The sequence below is a fragment of the Epinephelus fuscoguttatus genome, linkage group LG5, assembly GCF_011397635.1.
Source record: "Epinephelus fuscoguttatus linkage group LG5, E.fuscoguttatus.final_Chr_v1".
Taxonomy (NCBI): Eukaryota; Metazoa; Chordata; class Actinopteri; order Perciformes; family Serranidae; genus Epinephelus; species Epinephelus fuscoguttatus.
In genome coordinates this window covers 36,142,947-36,164,097 of record NC_064756.1, presented here as the reverse complement: position 1 = coordinate 36,164,097, position 21,151 = coordinate 36,142,947, and the positions used below count along the sequence as shown (strand labels likewise).

General features: G+C 39.1%; 1 protein-coding gene across 1 annotated transcript in view; it reads right to left on the bottom strand.

The window, feature by feature from the left end:
* myo7aa (myosin VIIAa) overlaps window positions 1-21,151 on the bottom strand; it is a 63,482-nt gene that overhangs the window by 4,271 nt on the left and 38,060 nt on the right. Inside the window, exons 23-49 of the mRNA XM_049576536.1 lie at window positions 20,745-20,852; window positions 20,338-20,547; window positions 19,864-20,070; window positions 18,518-18,694; window positions 17,700-17,789; window positions 17,465-17,592; window positions 15,466-15,592; window positions 14,838-14,957; window positions 13,401-13,574; window positions 12,629-12,856; window positions 11,904-12,071; window positions 11,182-11,299; window positions 9,872-9,998; window positions 9,044-9,213; window positions 8,574-8,764; window positions 8,041-8,165; window positions 7,596-7,753; window positions 6,746-6,899; window positions 6,296-6,451; window positions 5,827-5,932; window positions 5,596-5,709; window positions 4,466-4,553; window positions 3,729-3,835; window positions 3,325-3,510; window positions 2,582-2,698; window positions 749-832; window positions 444-563 (exon numbers count right to left, since the gene is read on the bottom strand). Coding sequence (XP_049432493.1) covers window positions 444-563; window positions 749-832; window positions 2,582-2,698; window positions 3,325-3,510; window positions 3,729-3,835; window positions 4,466-4,553; window positions 5,596-5,709; window positions 5,827-5,932; window positions 6,296-6,451; window positions 6,746-6,899; window positions 7,596-7,753; window positions 8,041-8,165; window positions 8,574-8,764; window positions 9,044-9,213; window positions 9,872-9,998; window positions 11,182-11,299; window positions 11,904-12,071; window positions 12,629-12,856; window positions 13,401-13,574; window positions 14,838-14,957; window positions 15,466-15,592; window positions 17,465-17,592; window positions 17,700-17,789; window positions 18,518-18,694; window positions 19,864-20,070; window positions 20,338-20,547; window positions 20,745-20,852 — 3,858 coding nt within the window. The remainder of the gene's footprint in view (window positions 1-443; window positions 564-748; window positions 833-2,581; window positions 2,699-3,324; window positions 3,511-3,728; window positions 3,836-4,465; window positions 4,554-5,595; window positions 5,710-5,826; window positions 5,933-6,295; window positions 6,452-6,745; window positions 6,900-7,595; window positions 7,754-8,040; window positions 8,166-8,573; window positions 8,765-9,043; window positions 9,214-9,871; window positions 9,999-11,181; window positions 11,300-11,903; window positions 12,072-12,628; window positions 12,857-13,400; window positions 13,575-14,837; window positions 14,958-15,465; window positions 15,593-17,464; window positions 17,593-17,699; window positions 17,790-18,517; window positions 18,695-19,863; window positions 20,071-20,337; window positions 20,548-20,744; window positions 20,853-21,151) is intronic.

Here is a 21,151-nt window from a genome sequence, read left to right as displayed (position 1 = left end):
TACCCAGTTTGATACTATGGTAAAAAACAAAAGCAAAACAATCCACTGTACTTAAACTTACACTCCTTTATTAAAACACCTTAATTTAATTTGTTATTAATCCCTGATGATCCACTTTGAATATCAAGTGCCAGTCTGTGTACTGTAGGTTCACAAGATTTTGTTGGTAAGGAAAGAAACAATAAGAGCCTACAGTATATTAACATATTTGTTCTCCACTCTTGCTCAGCACTTGTATTTTACTATCGTGTTTTGCGCTGTAGGCCAACATTGTTTTTATTTTTGTCAGCTGACAATTAATTGGTTGCTGCCACTGGCTGACATATTACACTCCACTTACACGTTTTTAACCAATGTTCATGCTGGCTGTGCCCCCAGCTGTCTTTTGAAATTCCATCATTATTTGAACATCTTCTGCTTTTATCAGACTTAAAGTCACCTACCAGTGAGGTCTCACACAACAGTTTGCTTCCTCTGACCAGGTTGCCAATGGTAATGTGGAAATAGGTGTTCCCACTGCTCCAGTTGGAGATCTTGGTGAAGGGGTGAGTGATCAGGATGTCCTGCACAAATACACACAAAGGACATAGATTACCTCCAGGGACTCTGACTGACGATGCATACCTATGTGGTGAATGAGTGTAGCCTTGATGGGAAATGAAAGAAACACAGTACAGGTAACATAAAATGTCCTAAGTGAGCATTAAAATAAATCAAGACATATGGGGAGGGGAGTACAAACACATACCTTTGTCTTCGGGTCAATGAGACTGACTCCATGCTTGTTGATGGCGATCAGCAGGATCTCTGGGAAGTTGGGCTCTGTGGTTTGCTTAAGACAAAACAAAATGTATGTTGTTATGACGTCTAAACATCAATTGATCGTTGTTTTTTTGTTTTGTTTTGTTTTGTTTTTTTGCACAATATCTTTATTAGGTTTTTTTCAAAGTAATGCAAGACACACAAGAAAAAAAGGCAAATAAAAAGAGTGAGTAAAACAAGAGCAAAAACTAAACAGGGCATACATTTAAAGCAATGACATACATTGTTGCATCACTAGTACTCTAAGTTCAAACAAATTTTCAAGAAGAGGTGAGAGTGGCCTATTATAGATCTTATCAATGATCAGGGTCCCCATTAAACTTAGTAAGATGGTCTAAAAATGGCTGCCAAGTCTGGTAGAACTTCTTAAGATTGTTCATCATGCTGTATCAAATTTTCTCCACGTGCAGTACGGAGGTAAGTTCTGTCAGCCATGTCTTGAAAACGGGTACAATTTCTGACTTCCAGTGCATCAAAATCAGTCTCTTTGCTATTATCATTCCATACATAATAGTGTTCTGAACAGGGAGGGTATGAGTCAATAAAGACAGAGACTAGCCAAACAGTGCCACCTCTGGCACGGCCTTAAACACACAATTATACATTTCAACATCAACTGATCGTCTATCATATCTTATCATTTTTATATGTAGAACAGTAATGTTTCCCTGCAAAGTTTATGTTAAATATAAGGAATCTCATTTGTCTAATCAGGGGTTTCCTAGCATATTTTCACTGCCTCTCTCGCTCATGGTGGGGGGTTACTAGCTAACAAGAGCGGCATTACTGACACATCCAGTCAGGCCTCTGTTCGGCCTAACTATTGCCAGAAGCAGCTGTCCTGTCAGCAGCAGCTCCTGAGATTTACTCAACATAACTTGTTTTAAGTGAGCTCAGTGAGGGGTATACAGAAGGAACATAGCAGAGGTGGCGGAAGTATTAAGATAATTTCCTTGAATAAACGTAATTATACCACACTATTAAAATGCTGTTAGAAATGAAAGTCCTGCACTGAAAATGTTACGTAAAGGAATACTTAACTCACAAAACGACCATTTTTAAATAAATTATTTTGCCATTATTCTGAATTCAAGGTGAAAACTTGAGGACCACGTTTAACAACAGCAAAACTATATCAAAAAAACTAACTCTCACACAACCTATGCAGTATGATCTAAGTCCCATTTATCCAGTCATATGCTCAGTACTTCACAAACACATGCATTTTCACTAAAACCTTACCTTACTAAAAAAAACGTATGTACTACGTTTTTTTTTAGTGAAAATTAATGCATTTTTTGAAGTATTGAGCATAGGATGTTGCACCGCTATGTTCTACAGTAGCCTAGAACGGACAAACCAAATACTTGCTCTAGCAGGTATTCATTTTCATTTCTTTCTTTCTTTTTTTTTTTTTTGCAAAAGCTTTATTTGGTTTTGTAGCCAGTTTAAATCCCTGGGACCATTTGTTTTGGAGAGGAGGAGACCCTTGCCGATAATTTCGCTCCAGGTAAAAGCCTCCTGAACAATGAACCATGAGGGAATCCTAACTGGGAGTTCCCACCCCGGCACATGATGCCACTAAATCCTTCACACTGTTCCTTTAAGCACAGTACTTGAGTAAATGTACTTAGTTACAGCCCACCACTGGAAAACTGATAAGACATGAGGAAAAGATGTAGGTGAGGGAAACAGGAAGACAACTTAAAGCACTCAGTGAGAACAACAGACAAGAAGTGACAGCTTCAGGAGTATTTACCTTGACCTCAAAGAAGGCAGAGCCAAAGGTTGGCCACTTGTAGATGATTTTTAGAAACATTAGTTTGGCCTCTTCCCTCGATTTACCAGCCTGCTTGTTGAAGTATGCAACCACAGACTGTAATAACACACACACACACACACACACACACACACACACACACCTTTAATTACTAAATACTATATTAGAGTAGATACAATTGCAATTAAAATTACAGCAAATGTCTTCAGTATTTTAAGGATAACAACTCATTTTCCAGCATAAACATCCAGCTAGACAAACTTTATTTTTGTTTAAATGACCCAAACATTTACAAATAATGTTACTTTTTAGCTGCCTGACAGCAGAGTGAGCATATTGATAAACAGGAATATTAGTGTAATGATCATTTAGCCATGTAAACAGCTTTATAGGAATTTTACCTTTTTCACAATAAGGGTAAAAAGTGGAATATTTTGTGTATGTAAATGCAGCCATATGATTCACATGGGTCAGCGCAGGTAAGTAATTAAATAATCGTAGTCGTTGTTTATACCGAGTAGCAGGTGGCACCTTTTATGGTAGCCTCTCCCACCAGTGTGTGAATGAATGTGTGATTCTGTGAATGTGACAAGTAGTGTAATACCGCTTTAAGTGGTCAGAAGACTAAAAAGGCGCTATACAAGTGCAAGTCCATTTATCATATTTAATATTAATATGACAATGGGGAAGACAGTTTTGTCATCTGAATTTTGCAGGTTTACCCTTTTCCAGTCGTCTGGTGACATCTGACGAATGAGATCCTGGGGAACCAGCTCCCGAAGCATCTTGGGAATTGTAGGAAAGTGGGACTTGTCATCCTCAAACTTGACGCGGTAGATCAGTGCTGCAAGTTGGAAAACCTCTTCTCGTGAACACTTATGGTAGCCACGCAAGTATTTAGGCAGCTCCTAATTATAACAGATAAAGGTACAGTTGTAAAAATATAAATCAAAATCATTTCAAAATTGTTGGAAGGAAATTGACAAAAAAATAAGTAGCAGACAAAAAAAACCTTGAATGAGTCTGTGTCAGATGAAACAAAGTTTAACTGAAGTTTAGGAGAGCCCTGCTGACTGAAACTTTAGAGGCAAGAGTACTTTCTCATGTTTGTCAGTATAAGACTGACCTGGTAGTAGTGAAAGATGGAGTCAGCAAAGGAGTCCTTCCCTGGAACTGTGTTGGTCCACAACTTCTTCATGAAGAACACCTGGTAGGTCAGAGAGGGAACGATTCCTGCAAGGTGAAAAGCGAAAGAGGTGAAATAAAAGTGGAGTCAACATTAAAACTCTGTTGTAATGTTAGATTTATTCAATTTCAGGTTTGTTCAGCCTCCATCATAAAAGTTGTGATGTTTCAGAATTCTTGCGAGTGAAAATTTTTTCTTCCTGCATGTTTAGCAAACCTGAATAAACAGAAAGTACTACAGTGATACAGTTCACCTTTATTTGACTTACAGCCCACATTATATGCTATTCTGATGAATGCTGTTACAGCTGGTAGTGTCATATAGCTTTACATATACTTAACTGCTACTAATCACACCATTACGTCTGTATGTATTGCACTAATAGTTTCAGTAGAACTATGGTTGTGGGAACTGTTTGTTTACTGCTTGCATTGTAAGTGTCTGATTGCTCTTCTATGGTTTCTATTTTTTCTGTTCTTTTCTTTTATACACTTCTTATTATTATTTCCTCTTTTCTTTATGCATCTGCACTTATTTTTGTCCTTGTGCTGCTGCAACATCCAACGCCTGTGCTGGGGTGGCATGATTAAAAAAATTTTATTTGAAATGTGCGTCCAAGTGTTTGTAGGGGAATTGCAATCTGTACAAGTACAGATTGCAATTCCCCAGGTACCCACCGTCTTTAGCTGGTCGCGATTTCTTGATCCAGTCTGTCAAATGTCTGACAAAGTCAAAGAAGAAATCTCCCTCTGGCACACTAATCACCTGCAGACCCACACATACAGTATATTAGACATACCAGCTTGATGCAAGCTAATCAATAAAGTAACATCACACAGGCTTAACTTTTTAGATGTTGTAAAAAAAATGTGTTTCATTATTTCTGTCTTGACAAAAAATTTCAGTCAACAGTCATGGCACACAGGTCACAGTTCAGTGCATGCAGCATTCACAGAGTACATAGTATGTAAACTGATGCACACAATGTTAAACCAAATTTCACTAGCACCAGTTCCACCCTGAAACTCTCAGCCCTATGCTGTTAGCAACATTGCTGGGGTCAGAACAACAAGCTGTTACAGTAATAATACTACAGCGAGCACCAATGAAACATCGGGGCTGAAAGACCCGCCTGCAGGTTCCTGGTCAGCTGGACAGTGACAGAGGAAGAGAGTTGTGTATAAGACGAGCATGGTATGTGGGTGTTGCTCCAACGTTATAGGGTCTGTGAATGGAAACGCCTTCAACATACTAATGCATATTTGACAACATCGCCCAGATGAGCCGATTAGTGGGACGAGGCAAAAACACATGCCGCCTAACTCGTTAACATTGCTGCTTTTAAGCAGCCTTTAGACACAAAGGCAGAATGAGAAAACTTACTTTTAATGGGACTTGTAAGTTTTATTGTCCAGTTTAGAACATTTGTTAGAGAAGTAATCGGTAAAGTAATCAAAATGAATGAGTTACATTACTTTGATGGAGTACTTCAGATATTTAATTACCTCATCAACATCTTAGGTAAAAACTGATTCATCAGGAAGATCTAAGGCTGTCAAATCAAGATCCTGCTTACCCTTAAAATATTAGCAGCTGGCTAATAAAGTGATGATGATGATTAATAATTATCCACAAACTTAATACTGCCCTTTTAAAAAAGGTGCTTAACTGGGTGAAGACTATGCTTTATAATTAGTGACATTAGTGACAGCAAAAAATGAAATGTATTAATGCCACATTTCTTTTAGAAGAATAATAGAATGTGTAATTTTGTACTGCTCCTGAGAAACACTCCTTGACCTCTGACCTTGTCTGAGATCTTGACGAAGAGGCTGAAGCCTTCGGGAGATTTGAGCAGCAGTCTGGTTGAGATGTTCTGGCAGAAGTCCTTTGCTTTGGTGCTGGACTCCACCTCAAATGCCTGAAGATTTGAGACACAAACAAACAATCTCAATTTTAAAATGACACTTTGTCGCTGATCAGTGAAAATTTCTATTCCTGTACTCTATGTGCGTGTGTGTGTCTACAGGTACAGTACCTCATCTGTATCATCAGGGAAGTAAACTTTATGGAAGATCTGGGTTGTCTTATGTTGGATTGCCTCCACTTCCACCAGATGAGGGGGGTACTTCCTGGATCCATTACTGTTACCATTGACAGCAATGAAAAGCAGCAAAATGAAAGGTCAGTCCAGTTGCAGTGGCAGAGAACTAGGTACATTCACTCAAGTACTGTACTTAAGTACAATTTTCAGTTATCTGCACTTTATTTGAGTATTTTCCTTTTATTTTACTTCATACTTAAACTTCATCTCAGAGGGAAATATTGAGCTCCACCTTTACCAGCTGCAACAATTAAGTGATAAACACATTTATGCATCTATTATTATAATCCACTAATATAATACACATGTACATAATTCTGAAATTGGCAGTTGTGCCTAATGACTACTTTTGCCACTTCGGTATACACTGATGTAAATAATTTAGTTAGGTGTTAACTTTTACCGTAGAGCTTTGTGCAGCCTCTGCATACAGTCTCCAGCGAGCGGGTGGTGTTTCTTGGACTGGAGGAAGCGCTGGATGTGTGGCAGCAGCACGTTACTGGGAGGATATAAACCAGTACACAACCACAGCAGCTCCCAGCCTTTCTCCTCACTGTACCTGCAGCAACACACAGCTCATGTTAAGCTCTTACATACATATATCTGCTAGTTCTGCCTGTCTGAATGACTGTAGATGCAGTGATGACTGAATGATTAATGTACACTGAACACAATTATAGTGTTTGATGAACATAGTATCTTCCCATAATATTTTGTAGATTCTTTAATACAAGCTTCACTGTAATATCTTAAGATATGACTCTAAATGCAAAGTGTGAACAAGAATTAGCACCAAGATATTATCATCCATACTGTAGTGCACTGATTTGACTTAGGGCAGTGTTTTACACACTTGACGTGGTTGTCAGTGAGCTGTTTGATGATCTGACAGTAGATCTCATCTTTCAGAGGTTCGGCCTTCAGCGCTCCTTCAAAGATTTGGTCAGTCAGCTCGTTGACGGAGCGCGTCCGTTTGGACGGGTAGTCGCCCATGTACTTCATCATAGGTGGGAAAAATGTCAAGGAATAGAACAACCTGATTAGCCTGAATACAAATGAAGGATGTGCATATAACTATCGTAAAACTTCAGTTAAAAGTCTAGTCCCAATTTAGCATCTAGCTCATAGAATGTATTAACTCAAGTCTTAAACTTACTCTTCTAATATTTGGTTTCGTATTACTGTATTTATATTTTTTTTGTATTTTTATTGTATTTTTATTTTTTTTTGTATTTATAGTGCTGTGGTTAGTATTTGTAACATTGTGTTATCTTTTTCTCTGTTAAAGCAAACATGTATTAAGAAGAAACACTGCAAAATATAATACAGCAATGTCAAATACTGCAACTTAAACAGTCAGAAATGTTACAGTCTCTTGCAATAAAGTTTGTTTTTTTTAAAATTCCCTGCAATGAATAAATCATACCAAATATGCTGCTCTGGGTATCTGTGTTGCACTTGCTGTTTCAAACCCGACTCTTTCACTTGCACAAGCTCACAGTTAAATTGGTAGAGGCACAATTAACAGAGCTAACTTGGTGATCAGCTTTGTCAGTCTAAGGATTAGATCCAGGGTGGACAAGGTCTAATACCTCAAAAGGGCCTGAGTGAGTTGGACGTCCTCGTGAGACAGGCTGCAGAAAATGTTGAAATGGTCAAAAAGTCAGTCTTAAACTATGTCACATCAGCTGTTTAAAGGATATCTATGAAGGACATGCAGGCCTCCTGAGCCAGTTCCTCGTGGTTTACGACCTTCTTCAGCAGTGGCTGCTTCAGAGGCTCTCTGGTACAGCTCCACATCTTGTCCTTCCCACGATTCTTAGTGACCATCACCCTGCTCAGGGTGTGTTTGGGAGGAGGCCTGGAAGAAGCAGGTTACATTTGTGATAAAATGTAATTTGTCACTCAAAAATGATGCAGAGAGCTGAAATTAGTCAGGTCAGGTCATAAAAATAGACGTGTTTAAAGAGGCTCACCAGAAGAAACACAATAAAAAAAATACACATAAAAGGTCAAACAAAAACTGAACTGCGACATTACTGCATGTGTACATACCTGTGTATAATCTTAATAGAGTTCACTTGTTTTTAATTTCAGTGTGTTTGTATGTGTGTGTGTGTGTGTGTGTGTGTGTGTGTGTGTGTGTACCTGAAGTAGTCGTAGGAAAACTCTTCCAGTGTGTAGGGTTTTATCCTGCCGTCACTCTCCGGCATAACGAGCTGCGAAACACGAACCGACTCCTGTCGCTGGTCTGGTGTCATGGTTACCAGCGCCTGATTGAGGGGATTAAATTGGATTATTCATTTGACTGGTAATTCTGTTAAAACTGATTTACATGAATCATCTTCAAACAAAAAGGAAGAGCCAGATATTGTCAAATTAAACCCCTGTTGGCTCTTTGTCTTTCTTAATTCTTGCTCTTCTTCTAATATCAAGTTTCTTGTTTTTGTTTTTTTAAATGAATCTTTCCCTCTTTGTGTTTCCTTGAATGGCTCTTGTTAATTGTTGTTACTGATATAAATAAGATCATGAAACCAGTTCTCACTAATAATCAGGCAAGAGGAGGAAGTCAGCGCTGTAAAGACGAGTCTCCTTCTGATAACAATGTTGCGCAGAATTCTTGGTGAGAAACAGAAGTTAATCTCATAAAAGCTCTTAAATGTTTATTTTGTTTTTCTCACCACTATTTCTTGCTGAGGTCGGGTCATGGTGGGCAGGACATAGACACAGTCAGCTGGGAAATCTCCTCTCTGATTGGTTCGTTCATTGACACCGTGGGCCCAACCAGAGTTGAGGACCTGCTCGCCAGTGTCCTGGTCCAATAGGATCAGGTCTCCCTTCATGAAGCTCAGGAATGTGGACTCCTCCCCAGCTGGAAGGAGGAGTTGTACAGAGGTGAGACAATTACCTGGCATTCTTACTTTGAACTTCTATTTCTGTTCCTCTGTAAAAGTACAGTAAAGTAAAGTCAACGTGTTTGATGGATATCTCTCTAACATATAATGTATTGAAACAGGTGTTACAGACTGTTTCAAGTGAACAGTTTAAATGTAAACATTGTATTCTGCACACAAAAAGAGCCACTTTTCCTTTAGTTGAAACAAAAAAACATCACAAAATATAATTAGTACCCTCTCCCTTCAGGACTTACTGGGGTTGGGGTTGTCCTGCAGCGCGACCACAAACTTTGACCTCTTCCTCAGGCCCTCCAGGAAGGTCACCACTAGGTCCCGGATGTCCTCTGCATTGTTGGAGGTGAAAGTGTACTCGTCTCCTTTGATTGTCGCTAAAGTGAAACTCTGACTCTGCAACTTTCCTCCCCTGAAAGAACAACGAGTCCCCAAAATTAAACGACAAAATATGTTGAGTCATTGCTCTCCACAATGTCACTTATAAGCATTTTTTTTTAACTTCCTTAACAGCAGGATGACATCATTTGTTAAGTCCTTTCCAAAACAGTGACAAATATAAAAACAGTTTCCTGATCTGACACAGCTACACTTAATGTTTGATTGGATTTAGGGACAAAGAAGACTTGGTTAAGGTTAAAGAATATCATGGTTTGGATTCAAATAACTTCTTGGTAAAGATTAAAGGGCATTTGATGTCATGATCAGAAGTAACAAATATTGACTTTCAGGAGGAAATGGACTCTACGATAATAATAATAACATAATTATAATCATCCCATGAGTTTTAATTTATATAACCATAAAGGTCTTTGACACTTGATAAAAAAACAAATGTCATTACGATGCATTTGCACAATGCTGACTAATGCTATTGTTCTTCTTGAGAGGATGGTCTCGAATAATAGAGGAGAGAGAAAGGGGAATGTTTGCTGAGAGAAGCAAGCTGAAATAGAAAATAGTGGGCTACTAACAGAGAGAGCAAATGTAGAAATAGATAGGGAGTGGATGAGGACGGGGGTGGACAGGGATTTGACTGTTGTGTGACTCCAGGTCCCAGCATGCCTCACCTGCTGCTGGAAACGGCAGTGATTTCTGGGAAGGAGAGCTCTAGAAGGACCTGCTCCTGCTCATCCACAAAATAAACCCCGGTCCAGTTGACTGCAACTATCAGGTCATTTTTAGGCAGACTGGGACCTGAGGGGCAGAGAGGAAATAAGAAATGTTTCACATCTGAAAGATTCACTGTCACAGAACCAGCAGTGAACTATTTCTGACAAAATCTCTAGTAATTCTGTATTTTACAGGTTGAGGACAATGAAGGCAGTGTTTCATTTTCACTTTCAACTGACTCCAACTTACTGATAATGTAAACTTCTTTTACCAAAGTAACCATCTTTAAATCAGCACAGTGCAGGTCAGCTGAATATACAAAACTATGCACAATATTTTTAATTTTGTTTTATGATTAAAGAAAAATATGTTGGTGCTGCCATTCCTGTTTCTGCAGGCAGTTTTCATAATCTGCAGGATATTTTTCTTTTCTTCTTCTTCTTGCCTTTATGGCTGAGGCAGCTGAGCCCCACATGTATCCATCGTGTGATAATTATGATAATGATTTGGTTGCTGTAATTTGCAGGCCTAATGACCATAAAGCTTTGTGTAAATGTGCACGGTTGGTTGACTTCAACATATTAACCTCATTCCCACCCTATCCAATACTTGAATTTCTGTGTATACTTGCGAGTGGGGGAAGAAGTATTCAGATCCTTTACTAAAGTAAACGTACTCATACCACACTGTCAAAATACTCCACTACAAGTAAAAGTCCTGCATTGAAAACCTTACTTAGGTAAAAGTGTTTAAGTGTTATCTGTAAAATATACCTACAGTTAGCAAAATGTTCCCTGTCAGTGTTACTATCATGTCTGATGTTTTCCAAGTAATATTACTGCTACATTAATGCTGCATTTTACTGCTGTAGATATTTAAGGTTGTGCTCATTTTAACTCATTATATACTGTTGGGTAGTTTAATTTACAGCAATGCATCATAGTCTGTAAGATCATCACACTGTATGTAGTGAGTAAAAATGATAATATTTGCCTGTGAGATGTAGTGGAGCAGAAGTATACCACGTATTTGCACTTAAGTACAGTACTTGAGTAATTGTACTAAGTTACATTCCACCACTGGTAATTGTCTATGTTGTGACTGTTGTAAATTAAATGTCTGTGACACTAATTAAAAATATAAAGAATGTTTTTAATATGTCCAAATATGCCCTTTTCTCAGCTCAGCTGGATGACTGGATATTTTGGACATCCTTTGTGCCTCTGATCTGATGGGTTTAGGTGTAAAAGAGAAAAGAGATTTTTACCTGAGAACTTGAAGGCTTCGTAGAAACGAGAGAAGAGCAGAGGCCACTTGTGGCGAGAGAAGTCCACTACTTCCTCCTTCACCTTCTGAGGATCAAACCTCTTCTGGGTGTAGATGCCCTAAAGGAGGGGGAGGGGGAGAAGGAGAGATGTTTTTTTGTGTGTTAATATGTAAAAAGAAAAAGATAATAATTAAGAGGCGTCTTTGATGGCAGATGGTATTACATGCAACCAGCGTATATGCAAATATATGAAAATTGTTTCCTAATTATTGCCCTCTTACATGAATGCAAACAAACCAAACATAACATTCCCTGTAGATTTAAAGCCCTTAAAAAACTGTTCACAGAATAGTAAAATACCATCAGGGTTCAGGGTGAGACTGATTTATTCATCAACATTAGATCAGAGGGCAATCTGAAATGACTGTAATTGTGTTATTACATTTTATTTAGATGTAACTGCCATCATCAATGACATGTTCTGGACACTTCTTTCGTTCTTTTACCAGAACTTCACCATATCTCTGACTCTGAAATAAAAGTCTGAGGACCATATATGTCTGAACAACATTAATGCCAATCATAATCTCTGATTTATTTCAATCTGGATGATGGATGAAGGTGGAACAATCATTCAGAGAAACCCAGTTAAAACCTGCAGGTTCCCCTCAAGATAAATTAACTTGGAGGAAGCTGACAGACATTGTGCCTGTGACGAGCACCTTTTTGTGTGCAGCCATGATAAAATGAGCCCATTTCTCCACCGTTCTTGAGGTGCTGATCTCTCTGTCAGGGATGTAGGAGGGGATAAGACTCAGCAGGCGCTCCAGAAGGATCTCTGAACCATAGTCAACATAATACTGCTGAGAGGCCAGTTCTGCTAGGTCATCCTGGAGACACAGAGACACATAGATACTGGTTTGTTTGTCGTGTTCTTTCAATGATGGTGGAAAAACAAATGTAGAGGGAAGGGAAATGGCAATAATGAGAAGCAGACAAGTACAGAAGATTTTTTTTTTAATCTGAGGCAACTGAGAATTTCTGAAAAACATGAAAATGAACTTATTCTGTCAGAAATGTTATTTATTAAATATTAAAGGTGAATTTTTAACATCTCTTCTTATAAAAGATAATGAAAAATGATTTTAGTCCAAAATGACAAAGTGAATTAGACACTTAAAATATATATTGATTCTGAAATTTTAAAGGAACATATTGTTAGATGAGAAGACTGGTATCACTTTCATTTCCATGCACTAAGTGTGAACCTTTAGACAAGAGGCAAGCTAACTGCTTCCCTTTGTTTCTATTATTTGTGCTAAGCTATGCTAACTGGACAGTAGTTTCAATCTTCTATCTGACTCTCACCCTGAAAGGGAATAAGTGCATTTCCCAGATTGTCAAACTATTCCTATTACAATAAAGAAGGTAACAAAGAAAAACGCACCCTGTCGCAGCGGTACTCTCCAAACTTGACACCCCTGACAGTTTGTTGGTAGATGAGGTTGGTGGCGACCTGGTCGTCAGCAGGGGAGTGCCAGGGCGTGAAGATCTCCTTCCTGAAAAACAACCTCCAGGGGGCGTTCCTCTCTTGGGCTCCCTGCTCCTTCGCGTACTGCTCACACTGTGACACGGCGTCCATAACATGGTCATTCCCACTACCTAAAGAGGAGACCTGCAGGAGGAGAGGAGTTACTACAATGATTGATTTTGTTTCCTTCGCTGGTGCTAAATGTTTTAACTGCTAGTTTGTAAACCCTGCCATTTATAACTCAGGGTTTAAAAAATAGAATATGGATTTATCAGTATTATTATTTGAAGGTATACAAATTATTTATGTAAATGTAAAGGATCAGTTTTGCAGCTGAAGACAGCTTTAGAAAGAGACACTTTGTCTGGTCCTTATTTGTTCAGCTGTTTCACAACCAAGCCTTCCTTTTAGGGTTAAGGTTAAAGATCCCCTCCGAACATGTTTTATGACACATAAAAACACTTTGAATAATAACTTATATCTGATGTTTTTTCCACAAACAGTTTAATAAAAAGTCTTAAATAAGCATCTACAGCTTCTTTCTAAATGAAAAAAAAAAAAAAAATCCAGGATCTATGAATAAGGAAATATTTTTCATTTCAGAAGTTTCATAGCTAAACACAAGATGCCTCCTGCTTCTAAGTTTGTGCATGTTCTGGAGGTTTCAGGTTTTCATGTGTGTACCTACCTTGTCAAATAGCGCGATGTATAGCGAGAACCCGAAGCGGTCCCGCAGGTTGATTTTGTCGGACAAGGCACTACAGAGCTCCTTGGCTGTGGTGGCCGAGTCTGTCAGCAGTGTTTTGGTCGTGCCATCCATGAACGTCACCGGCAGCATGATGGGCTTCTTCGACTTGGTGGCCTGGATAACATTTCAGAACTTTAGCTGAGTTGATTTCTAAATGAAGAGCCTATTGCTTCAAGCCATAAAATCAATTTCAGATCACTTCACAGTCTCACTCTGGACTACATCAGTGACCTGCTGCCAACTTGTTACCAACAGATCATTGCGTTCTGCCTACTCCCTCACTTTAACTTTTATTTGTTTGCCATGTTTCTGACTATTTCTTGCATCTATCTTTTGATGTGTTTTTTTCATTTTTGTGAAGCACAACATTTTGTATCTTTTTGTATGAAATATGCAATATATAAACAAAGTTTTATTCCTATTTATTTGTAGAAGTAGTCAGCATATAAGGATTTACAGCATTTAATGTGCCTTTCTCATAAGGTCTAGACACACTAAACTGATATCAAAGAACTATGGGCTATGAAGGTTGACTGTTGCATCAGTTCACATTGCCTGTGTCCCTGCCAAAAAAAACAATATAATATAAAACAAAACACACAATATAATTACTCATTCTTATTTCATTTATAACGCTACAACCATTTCATTGTATATTGTATATATTTCAGATTGTCTACTTTACTATTTTATTATTTATTTTATTTTATTGTCAACTTTAATATTTTATTTTATTTTAATGTCTACTTTAATATTTTATTTTATTTATTTCATTGTCTATTTTAGTATTTTATTTATATCTTCATCTTTATTTCTTGTTTCCATTCATGCTGTATTTCTATTTTCACTTTGCACAGAGCATTGGAACAAAAAACAATTTCCCCCCGGGGATTAATACAGTATGCTGAATCTGAATCTGAATCTGAAAAAGTTGCACTTCAACACACTGAAGGAGACGACAGCTAACGGCAATGCACATGCGTTCTGTGACTGTGTGAGACGAATAACTCTCCATACCTGCAGACAGCAGTAGTCTGTATTCGGCATTCAAAAAGGGAAACCGGAAGACTGACAGGATGGTTTCAAGATGCTAGTTAGCCAGTTAGCTCATTAACAATCCAACCTGGTTTTCTCAGTCAGATCTACCTCTTGCTACTGAACGCGAGGCTTCAAAACATGAGTTCACAAACCACCTGGTGACGTCACAATAACTACATCTATTAGTTTTACAGTTTATGGATTTTATTCAGGGAAAAAGGCAATGTTATGCATCAACTACTAACTTTAAACACAAAGAAAATGTAACAATAAAAATGCAATAATTAAAGTTTACATGATTATTTTTCTCAAATCAATTCTATTTGTGTGTGTTTGTACCTGCAGCTCCAACCAGGATGGAGGTTGTGTTCTCGTCCCATTGGCAAATGTTCGTCTCAGTCTCTCTTCACAATACGGAGCGTATCCCGGTGGCCCGCTGCTGATGAAGTTCCTCAGGTACTGTACGTAAAAAAAAAACAACAACAACAACTAAAAACTGTCAATTCCTGAGGCAGCATCAACAGAGAAGCATCAGAAAACAATAATTAACATACAGATAGTTGATAGTTGATTGTAGGATCTGGCTGTACTACATCTAGCTTTCTCAAGGAAAAATAACACTCCTTTAATTCATCATGCTATATCTATAAATGGAGAGGATCAACTGAGGCAACAAACACACCAACGGCTGAAATATACAAATTTTTAAAGATATTTTTTTGGGGGGGCTTTTTAGCCTTTAATGGATAGGACAGACAAGCATGAAAGGGGGAGAGAGAGAGGGAGTGACATGCAGCAAAGGGCCAGAGGCTGGAGTCAAACCCGGGCCCCTGTGGCAACAGCCTTGTACATGGGGCACCTGCTCTACCACTAAGCCACCAGCGCCCCCGAAAAATACAAATTTTTAAGAAGACATCCTCCGTCTGTGTAGTTGAATTGAAAAGATTGAAAAATCATAAAAGTTGACCTTGACAAACTTGTCTGAAGGAGCGAAGCAGCCGACGCACAGAGAGATGAGGATCCAGCCGCGAGCATGAGAACTCTTAGAGGGGTTCTGAGTCAGCTGCTTACAGATCTGACAGTAGATCTCATCCCTAACACACACACACACACACACACACACACACAAAAAGATGTTAGCATTATTTGATTCAGTTTTAGCATGTGAAGTTACGCACTTCCAAGGACCGTACAATGTCTGACAAAAAAACCTAAGCAGTTCAAAAGTTCTTTGAAAGAGACGAACAACAGCTCTACAATAACCCCTAGTGTGTTTGTGTTAGGGCTGTGTATTGGTAAGAATCTGGCGATACAATACACATCATAATACAGGGGTAACGATACAATATATTGTGATGCGTTCGGATATTTTTTTTTTGTACTTTATTTTTATAGAAAGAACAAACACAACATACATAGAAAACAAAAACAAACCATAGAACAAACATTTGGTCATTCATACATATATTATACTGATGGAGATACAAGTCAGTTCATACAGTAATGGCTCAGTTATCATCTCTTGTGGTCACAAACATAATCCATTTTTCCCAGTATTTCAAATACTTATCCATCTGTAGACTTAGCGAAAAGGTCATCCTTTCCATATTTTGAATATTAGTCACAATATCTATCCAGTCTGTCTCTGTTGGAGGTGTCGCCTGCAACCATTTTCGGGTTACAGCTTTCTTGCTGGCTGCTAATAATATTTTTAAAAGATATTTGTCTTGCCTCAGTAAATGGGGTGCAATATTGCCCAAGTAAATTGTAGAGAAAGAGCAGTAAATTTCGTCACCAAAAATATTTTGTATTACTCGTATAATCTCTTGCCAGTATGGCTGAATAGCTGGGCAGCACCAAAATATATGAAAATGGTCTGCTAGCTGTTCTCCACAGTTCCTCCAACATAAACCTCTGACCGTCTCCCCTGTCTGCACACTTTTTAACTTAGGAGTTATGAAATACCTGATCAGATTCCGCCAGCAAAAATCTCTCCAAAGACGAGAACTAGTGGAAGTTGACTGCACAGAGCACATATTCAACCATTCTTCTTCTGTGATGATAGTTCCAGATTCTTTCTCCCATTTTAATCTAACCTTATCTGTTGAGTGTTTCTTATTAGATCGAATATGGGAGTACAGTGTTGAAACAAGTTTCTTATTGTCCTTATTTTTGTACAAGTCAATAAATATGTCAATTAAGTTAGTCTCACATTCCTCTGTTGGTTTTATCTCATCACTAAAACAAGTCCTGGTCTGAAGATACCTAAAAAAATCCAGTTTTTCTAACCCATATGTATCCGAAATTTTCTGAAAACTATCAAATTCTCCCTTTGATGAAATTGAGCAGTAAGAAGTGATTCCCCTTCTATACCAGTGTTTAAGCCTCCCGTCAATCCTAGCGGGTTTGAATTCGGGGTCAAAAGCAACCCATCTTAGCAGTTTAGACTGTCTTTCAAGTAATGGTGATTTACATTCCTTAAACCAAATTTGAAGGCAAACTCTAGACCATTGATTCAGGCTACTAGAATGCTGCTCATACAGTGTTTTACTACCCAGTATAGATTGTAACGGTATATCTAATTGTGAAGTTTCCAAATCCTTCCATTTTGATGCGTTCGGATATTGTATGCAAGGTGATATTTTATGTCTTTTTTTGTGTTTACACTAGTAATGTTGTTGTATTGGAGTGAAAGAGTGGAATGGCTGAAGATAGACAACAACAGTGAATGATCAGTTGGTCGGGAGTTTAAATAAAACACAAAATTAACCACTGCTATGAATCTATGAATGTATATTATTAATTGAAAATACTGTAGTAAGTATAAAGTACTGTAAATATTCTGATGCTTTATCAATACAGTGTTTATTGATACAGTATCACAAAACATAAATCTCGATAGTCTAGTGTACTGATATTCTCTTAATACAGCATGTGTGTGTGTGTGTGTGTGTGTGTGTGTGTACCTCAGTGCTGGTCTCAGGATCCCATTGCCAATGATGAAGTGAAGTTTCTCTAGGTTGGATGTTGGTCGGTCCTCTAGCATGCTGTTGCCATGGAGACCATATTCACCATCATTAAGGCGCTTGGTGACCTGGAACGCATTACACTGTAACTTTTCTAGTTCTCCAATGTACCACCCAGAGATGAAACTATCAGAGGGGTAGTTTTTATCATTCTCCCTGTCTCTTTGTCTCTCACCTCCTCAGTGATCTTGGATTTCTTCTTTAGAGTGAGGGACACCAGCTTGTGTCGCACGCTGTTCTTCTTGTGGCTGTCGGTGTGAGGCGTCTGAAGGCAGAACGAGACAGAGAACAGCTCATTAGAGTATTTACACACGATCCATACTGTGACTCTGACGCTGAAGTCTTGAACCCAAAGGGGGTACAATAAATAGTCAGAATGTTCCAAACCTGAAAAACTCCTCAAATTAGTCCTTATTTAACATTTATCATTTAGGAAATAGGCACTGTGATGACAGTACATGCAAATGGACAAGAGAATGAGATTGGAAATTCTGTTACTACCTGGCATATCTGTGCTAATTTCATGCAGGCTAAAAATGGAAAGTGGGCAACATTGTCACCTCACAGCCAGAGGGTTCCAGGTTCGAGCATTTTTCAGACTTCTGAAAGACTGGTTTACGACACTTTGATACCAATCAAGGCCTTATTTTTAGAATAATGAATTCAATGCCTTTTTAAACTTTTAAAGGATCTGTCTCCAGGTTAAAAGCTGTTTACACAATCTTGAATTTAAAGAAAAGGTGATCCATGACCTGCACACTCTATGAAAAACCAACTAATTTTAAAAATCAAAGGCATTTATAACATTTTTGAACAGGGACAAGATGAAAATGTAGGAGTTACTGTGGATGAAAATAAATCTCATGTTACTCCATGTATTACTGGAGGAGGGAAACCTGGAGGATGAGCTAACAGCAGCACAGATCAACTCCAGTTAATCGTTTAAAAACTCAAACTTAAGAAATCTTTTCCCTCCCTCCTCTTTTTTCTCACCTCCCCCTCCCCCTGCAGCGCCTGCAGTTCTCTCTTGTAGGTCTTCTTTCCCAGTGTCTCATAGATTTTGGTCATGACAGGGATCTTCTCACTTCCATCACTGATGGCCGTGTGGTACTTGGGCTCTGGCAGATCTCCCATGAACCTCAGCACTGTGATCCACACCGCCAGAGCAGCCTGGGCCGGGACATGGAGGAAACAGTTTTAATTATCAGGATGAATGTTAAGGCATGTTTTGCTTGTTGCATTGTTGCCATTGGTGGAAAGGATAGACAAAATGAAAGATCACTGCAACTAAGACCACATTTCACATAAAGCTCTCTAGGAACATCAGGAATATGTTGGGCCCTTGCTGTGTCACTTAGCATCTGGCTAGTATGGATTCAGGGGTTTAAAACACAGCTGCGTATTACCTTATTGCTATATCAGTGTCCCAGTGAGCACAGATTAAACTGACAGATAAAACCCATAGGCTGTGTCACATTGTTTTTGATGTTTGGGTACAGTGTCTTAACGACAATCATTCAAACAATGGATTGAGTGTTTTGGGTTTTATCAAGCAACAATATTGAACATTTCCTGGTTACAGCTTCAATAATGTAAAATGTTGCAGCAGGACATTCAGGCTTCAGGGTAGATTGTTCATCTTTCAAAGACTATCTTTCAAATCAAATACAAATATACAAAATCTTATTGTTGTCATATCAGAGAATAATTAATTAATGGATTAACTAATATGTGATTTAATTTGTAATAAAAATAACTGTGGCAACCCCAATAATTCCAGATTTCTTTTTTGTTTGTTTCTTTGCAGACGCTTAAACTTTCATACATTTAATAATGCAAAACCATTTAAAGCTGACTGAACAGCCAGGGCACGGTGGTGTGGTGGTTAGCACTCCCGCCTCACAGCAAGAGGGTTGCCGGTTCGATCCCGGGCGTGGGAGCCCTTCTGTGCGGAGTTTGCATGTTCTCCCCGCGTCAGCGTGGGTTCTCTCCGGGCACTCCGGCTTCCTCCCACAGTCCAAAGACATGCAGATTGGGGACTAGGTTAATTGGTAACTCTAAATTGTCCATAGATGTGAGTGTGAATGGTTGTTTGTCTCTATGTGTCAGCCCTGCGATAGTCTGGCGACCTGTCCAGGGTGTACCCTGCCTCTCGCCAGATGTAGCTGGGATAGGCTCCAGCCCCCCCGCGACCCTCAAGAGGATGAAGCGGTTAGAAGATGAATGAATGAATGAATGAACAGCCAGGTGTGAGCATCTTTCAGAGAAACAGCAACAATCTGCAGAGCTATTTAAAACTGGTAAGATTGTTGTAGGGTCAGAGGTCATAAGTGACCTACCAGCTGGTCTCCCTCGTCGTCATGGAACAGCAGAGGCTGTTTGAGAGGCCGTCGGACGTAAGTGTGCGTAGTGGTGCCCTGGAAGTAGGTGGCCGCAAACTTGGCGAACTTGTACTCTGATAAATCCTCCTCTTCGTCGTCTTCAGGCAGAGGAAGAGCCTCATCAAGATCCTCCTCCTCCAGCTCCTGATGGGTCCGCTCCAGGTCCTGCAGAGGAGACAGGGCTTCAGGTGAAAACCTCCAGACTGAAACTTTGTTGTTAAAGGTTTTCAAATTAGTCTTCTCCAAATGATGAGACAATTCTCTTCTTTGGGCCTTTCTGAATAGTGCAGTCTTACTGTCCTGCTTATGCAATAAAATCATTCAGTACAAGTGTATGAACTATATGATTTGTGGGTTTTGTGGCTCTAACATCAAAAAGAAAATACTTAATTTTATCTCATACAGTGAGAGGGAAACCTTCTTTCGACTCACCTCAAAGCCGGCGGGAGCTTGTCCCTCCTGTCCTGGAAAGGAGGCCGTTGTCCCCAGGAAGCCGAACATCTTGTCCACCATGTCAGAGTCGTTGACGGGCTCCAAACGGGCCTTCTCCATCTGCTCCACCATCTCCTTCTTCTTCCGAGCTTCCTCCTTCTCCTTCTTCTCCCGCTCGGCGTCCTCTTTGGCCAGCTGGGCCAGACGCTCCTAAAAAATAAAAATATCACATATTGTAATTTAACTTTGTTTCTTGAGCACATGTAAGCATACTGTAAGATCAGGGGAATATTTGAGAAAATAAACTCATGATGCTCGAAACTTAAATGAACCAATACATTACAGTTCATTTTAAGATGCATAAACGGAGGTTTGGCAAATGTCAGAAGTCTTTGTTGAGCTCCCACCTGGTGTTTGCGCTCAGCTTCGGCCTTCGCCCTTTTCGCAGACATCTGATTCCTTAGTTTGGTCTCTTCAGCCAGACGCATCTTCTCCGCCTCCAGCCTCCTGCGGTACTGAGGGGAGAAAGAAGAGTCTAGTGTTAAGAAAGAATGACCAATGACCAAAACAACACAGGTTTGTCTTGCTAACATCTCAGTTCAAAATCAGATTCAATTGTATTGAATCTAAGTTAACAGCACTGTTCAGGACTGTTCTGGCTAATAACATTTGTCAATAAAGATTTATTTGGAAGCTCCGGGGCTGCAGGCAGGTAAAAGTTTGTTTGCTCGTAGATGTACGGCTCACAATAATGTAGCGAAAGACGTCCCAAACAGAGCCTAAAAGTCCATTTCTGCAAAAATTGTGTCAGTCC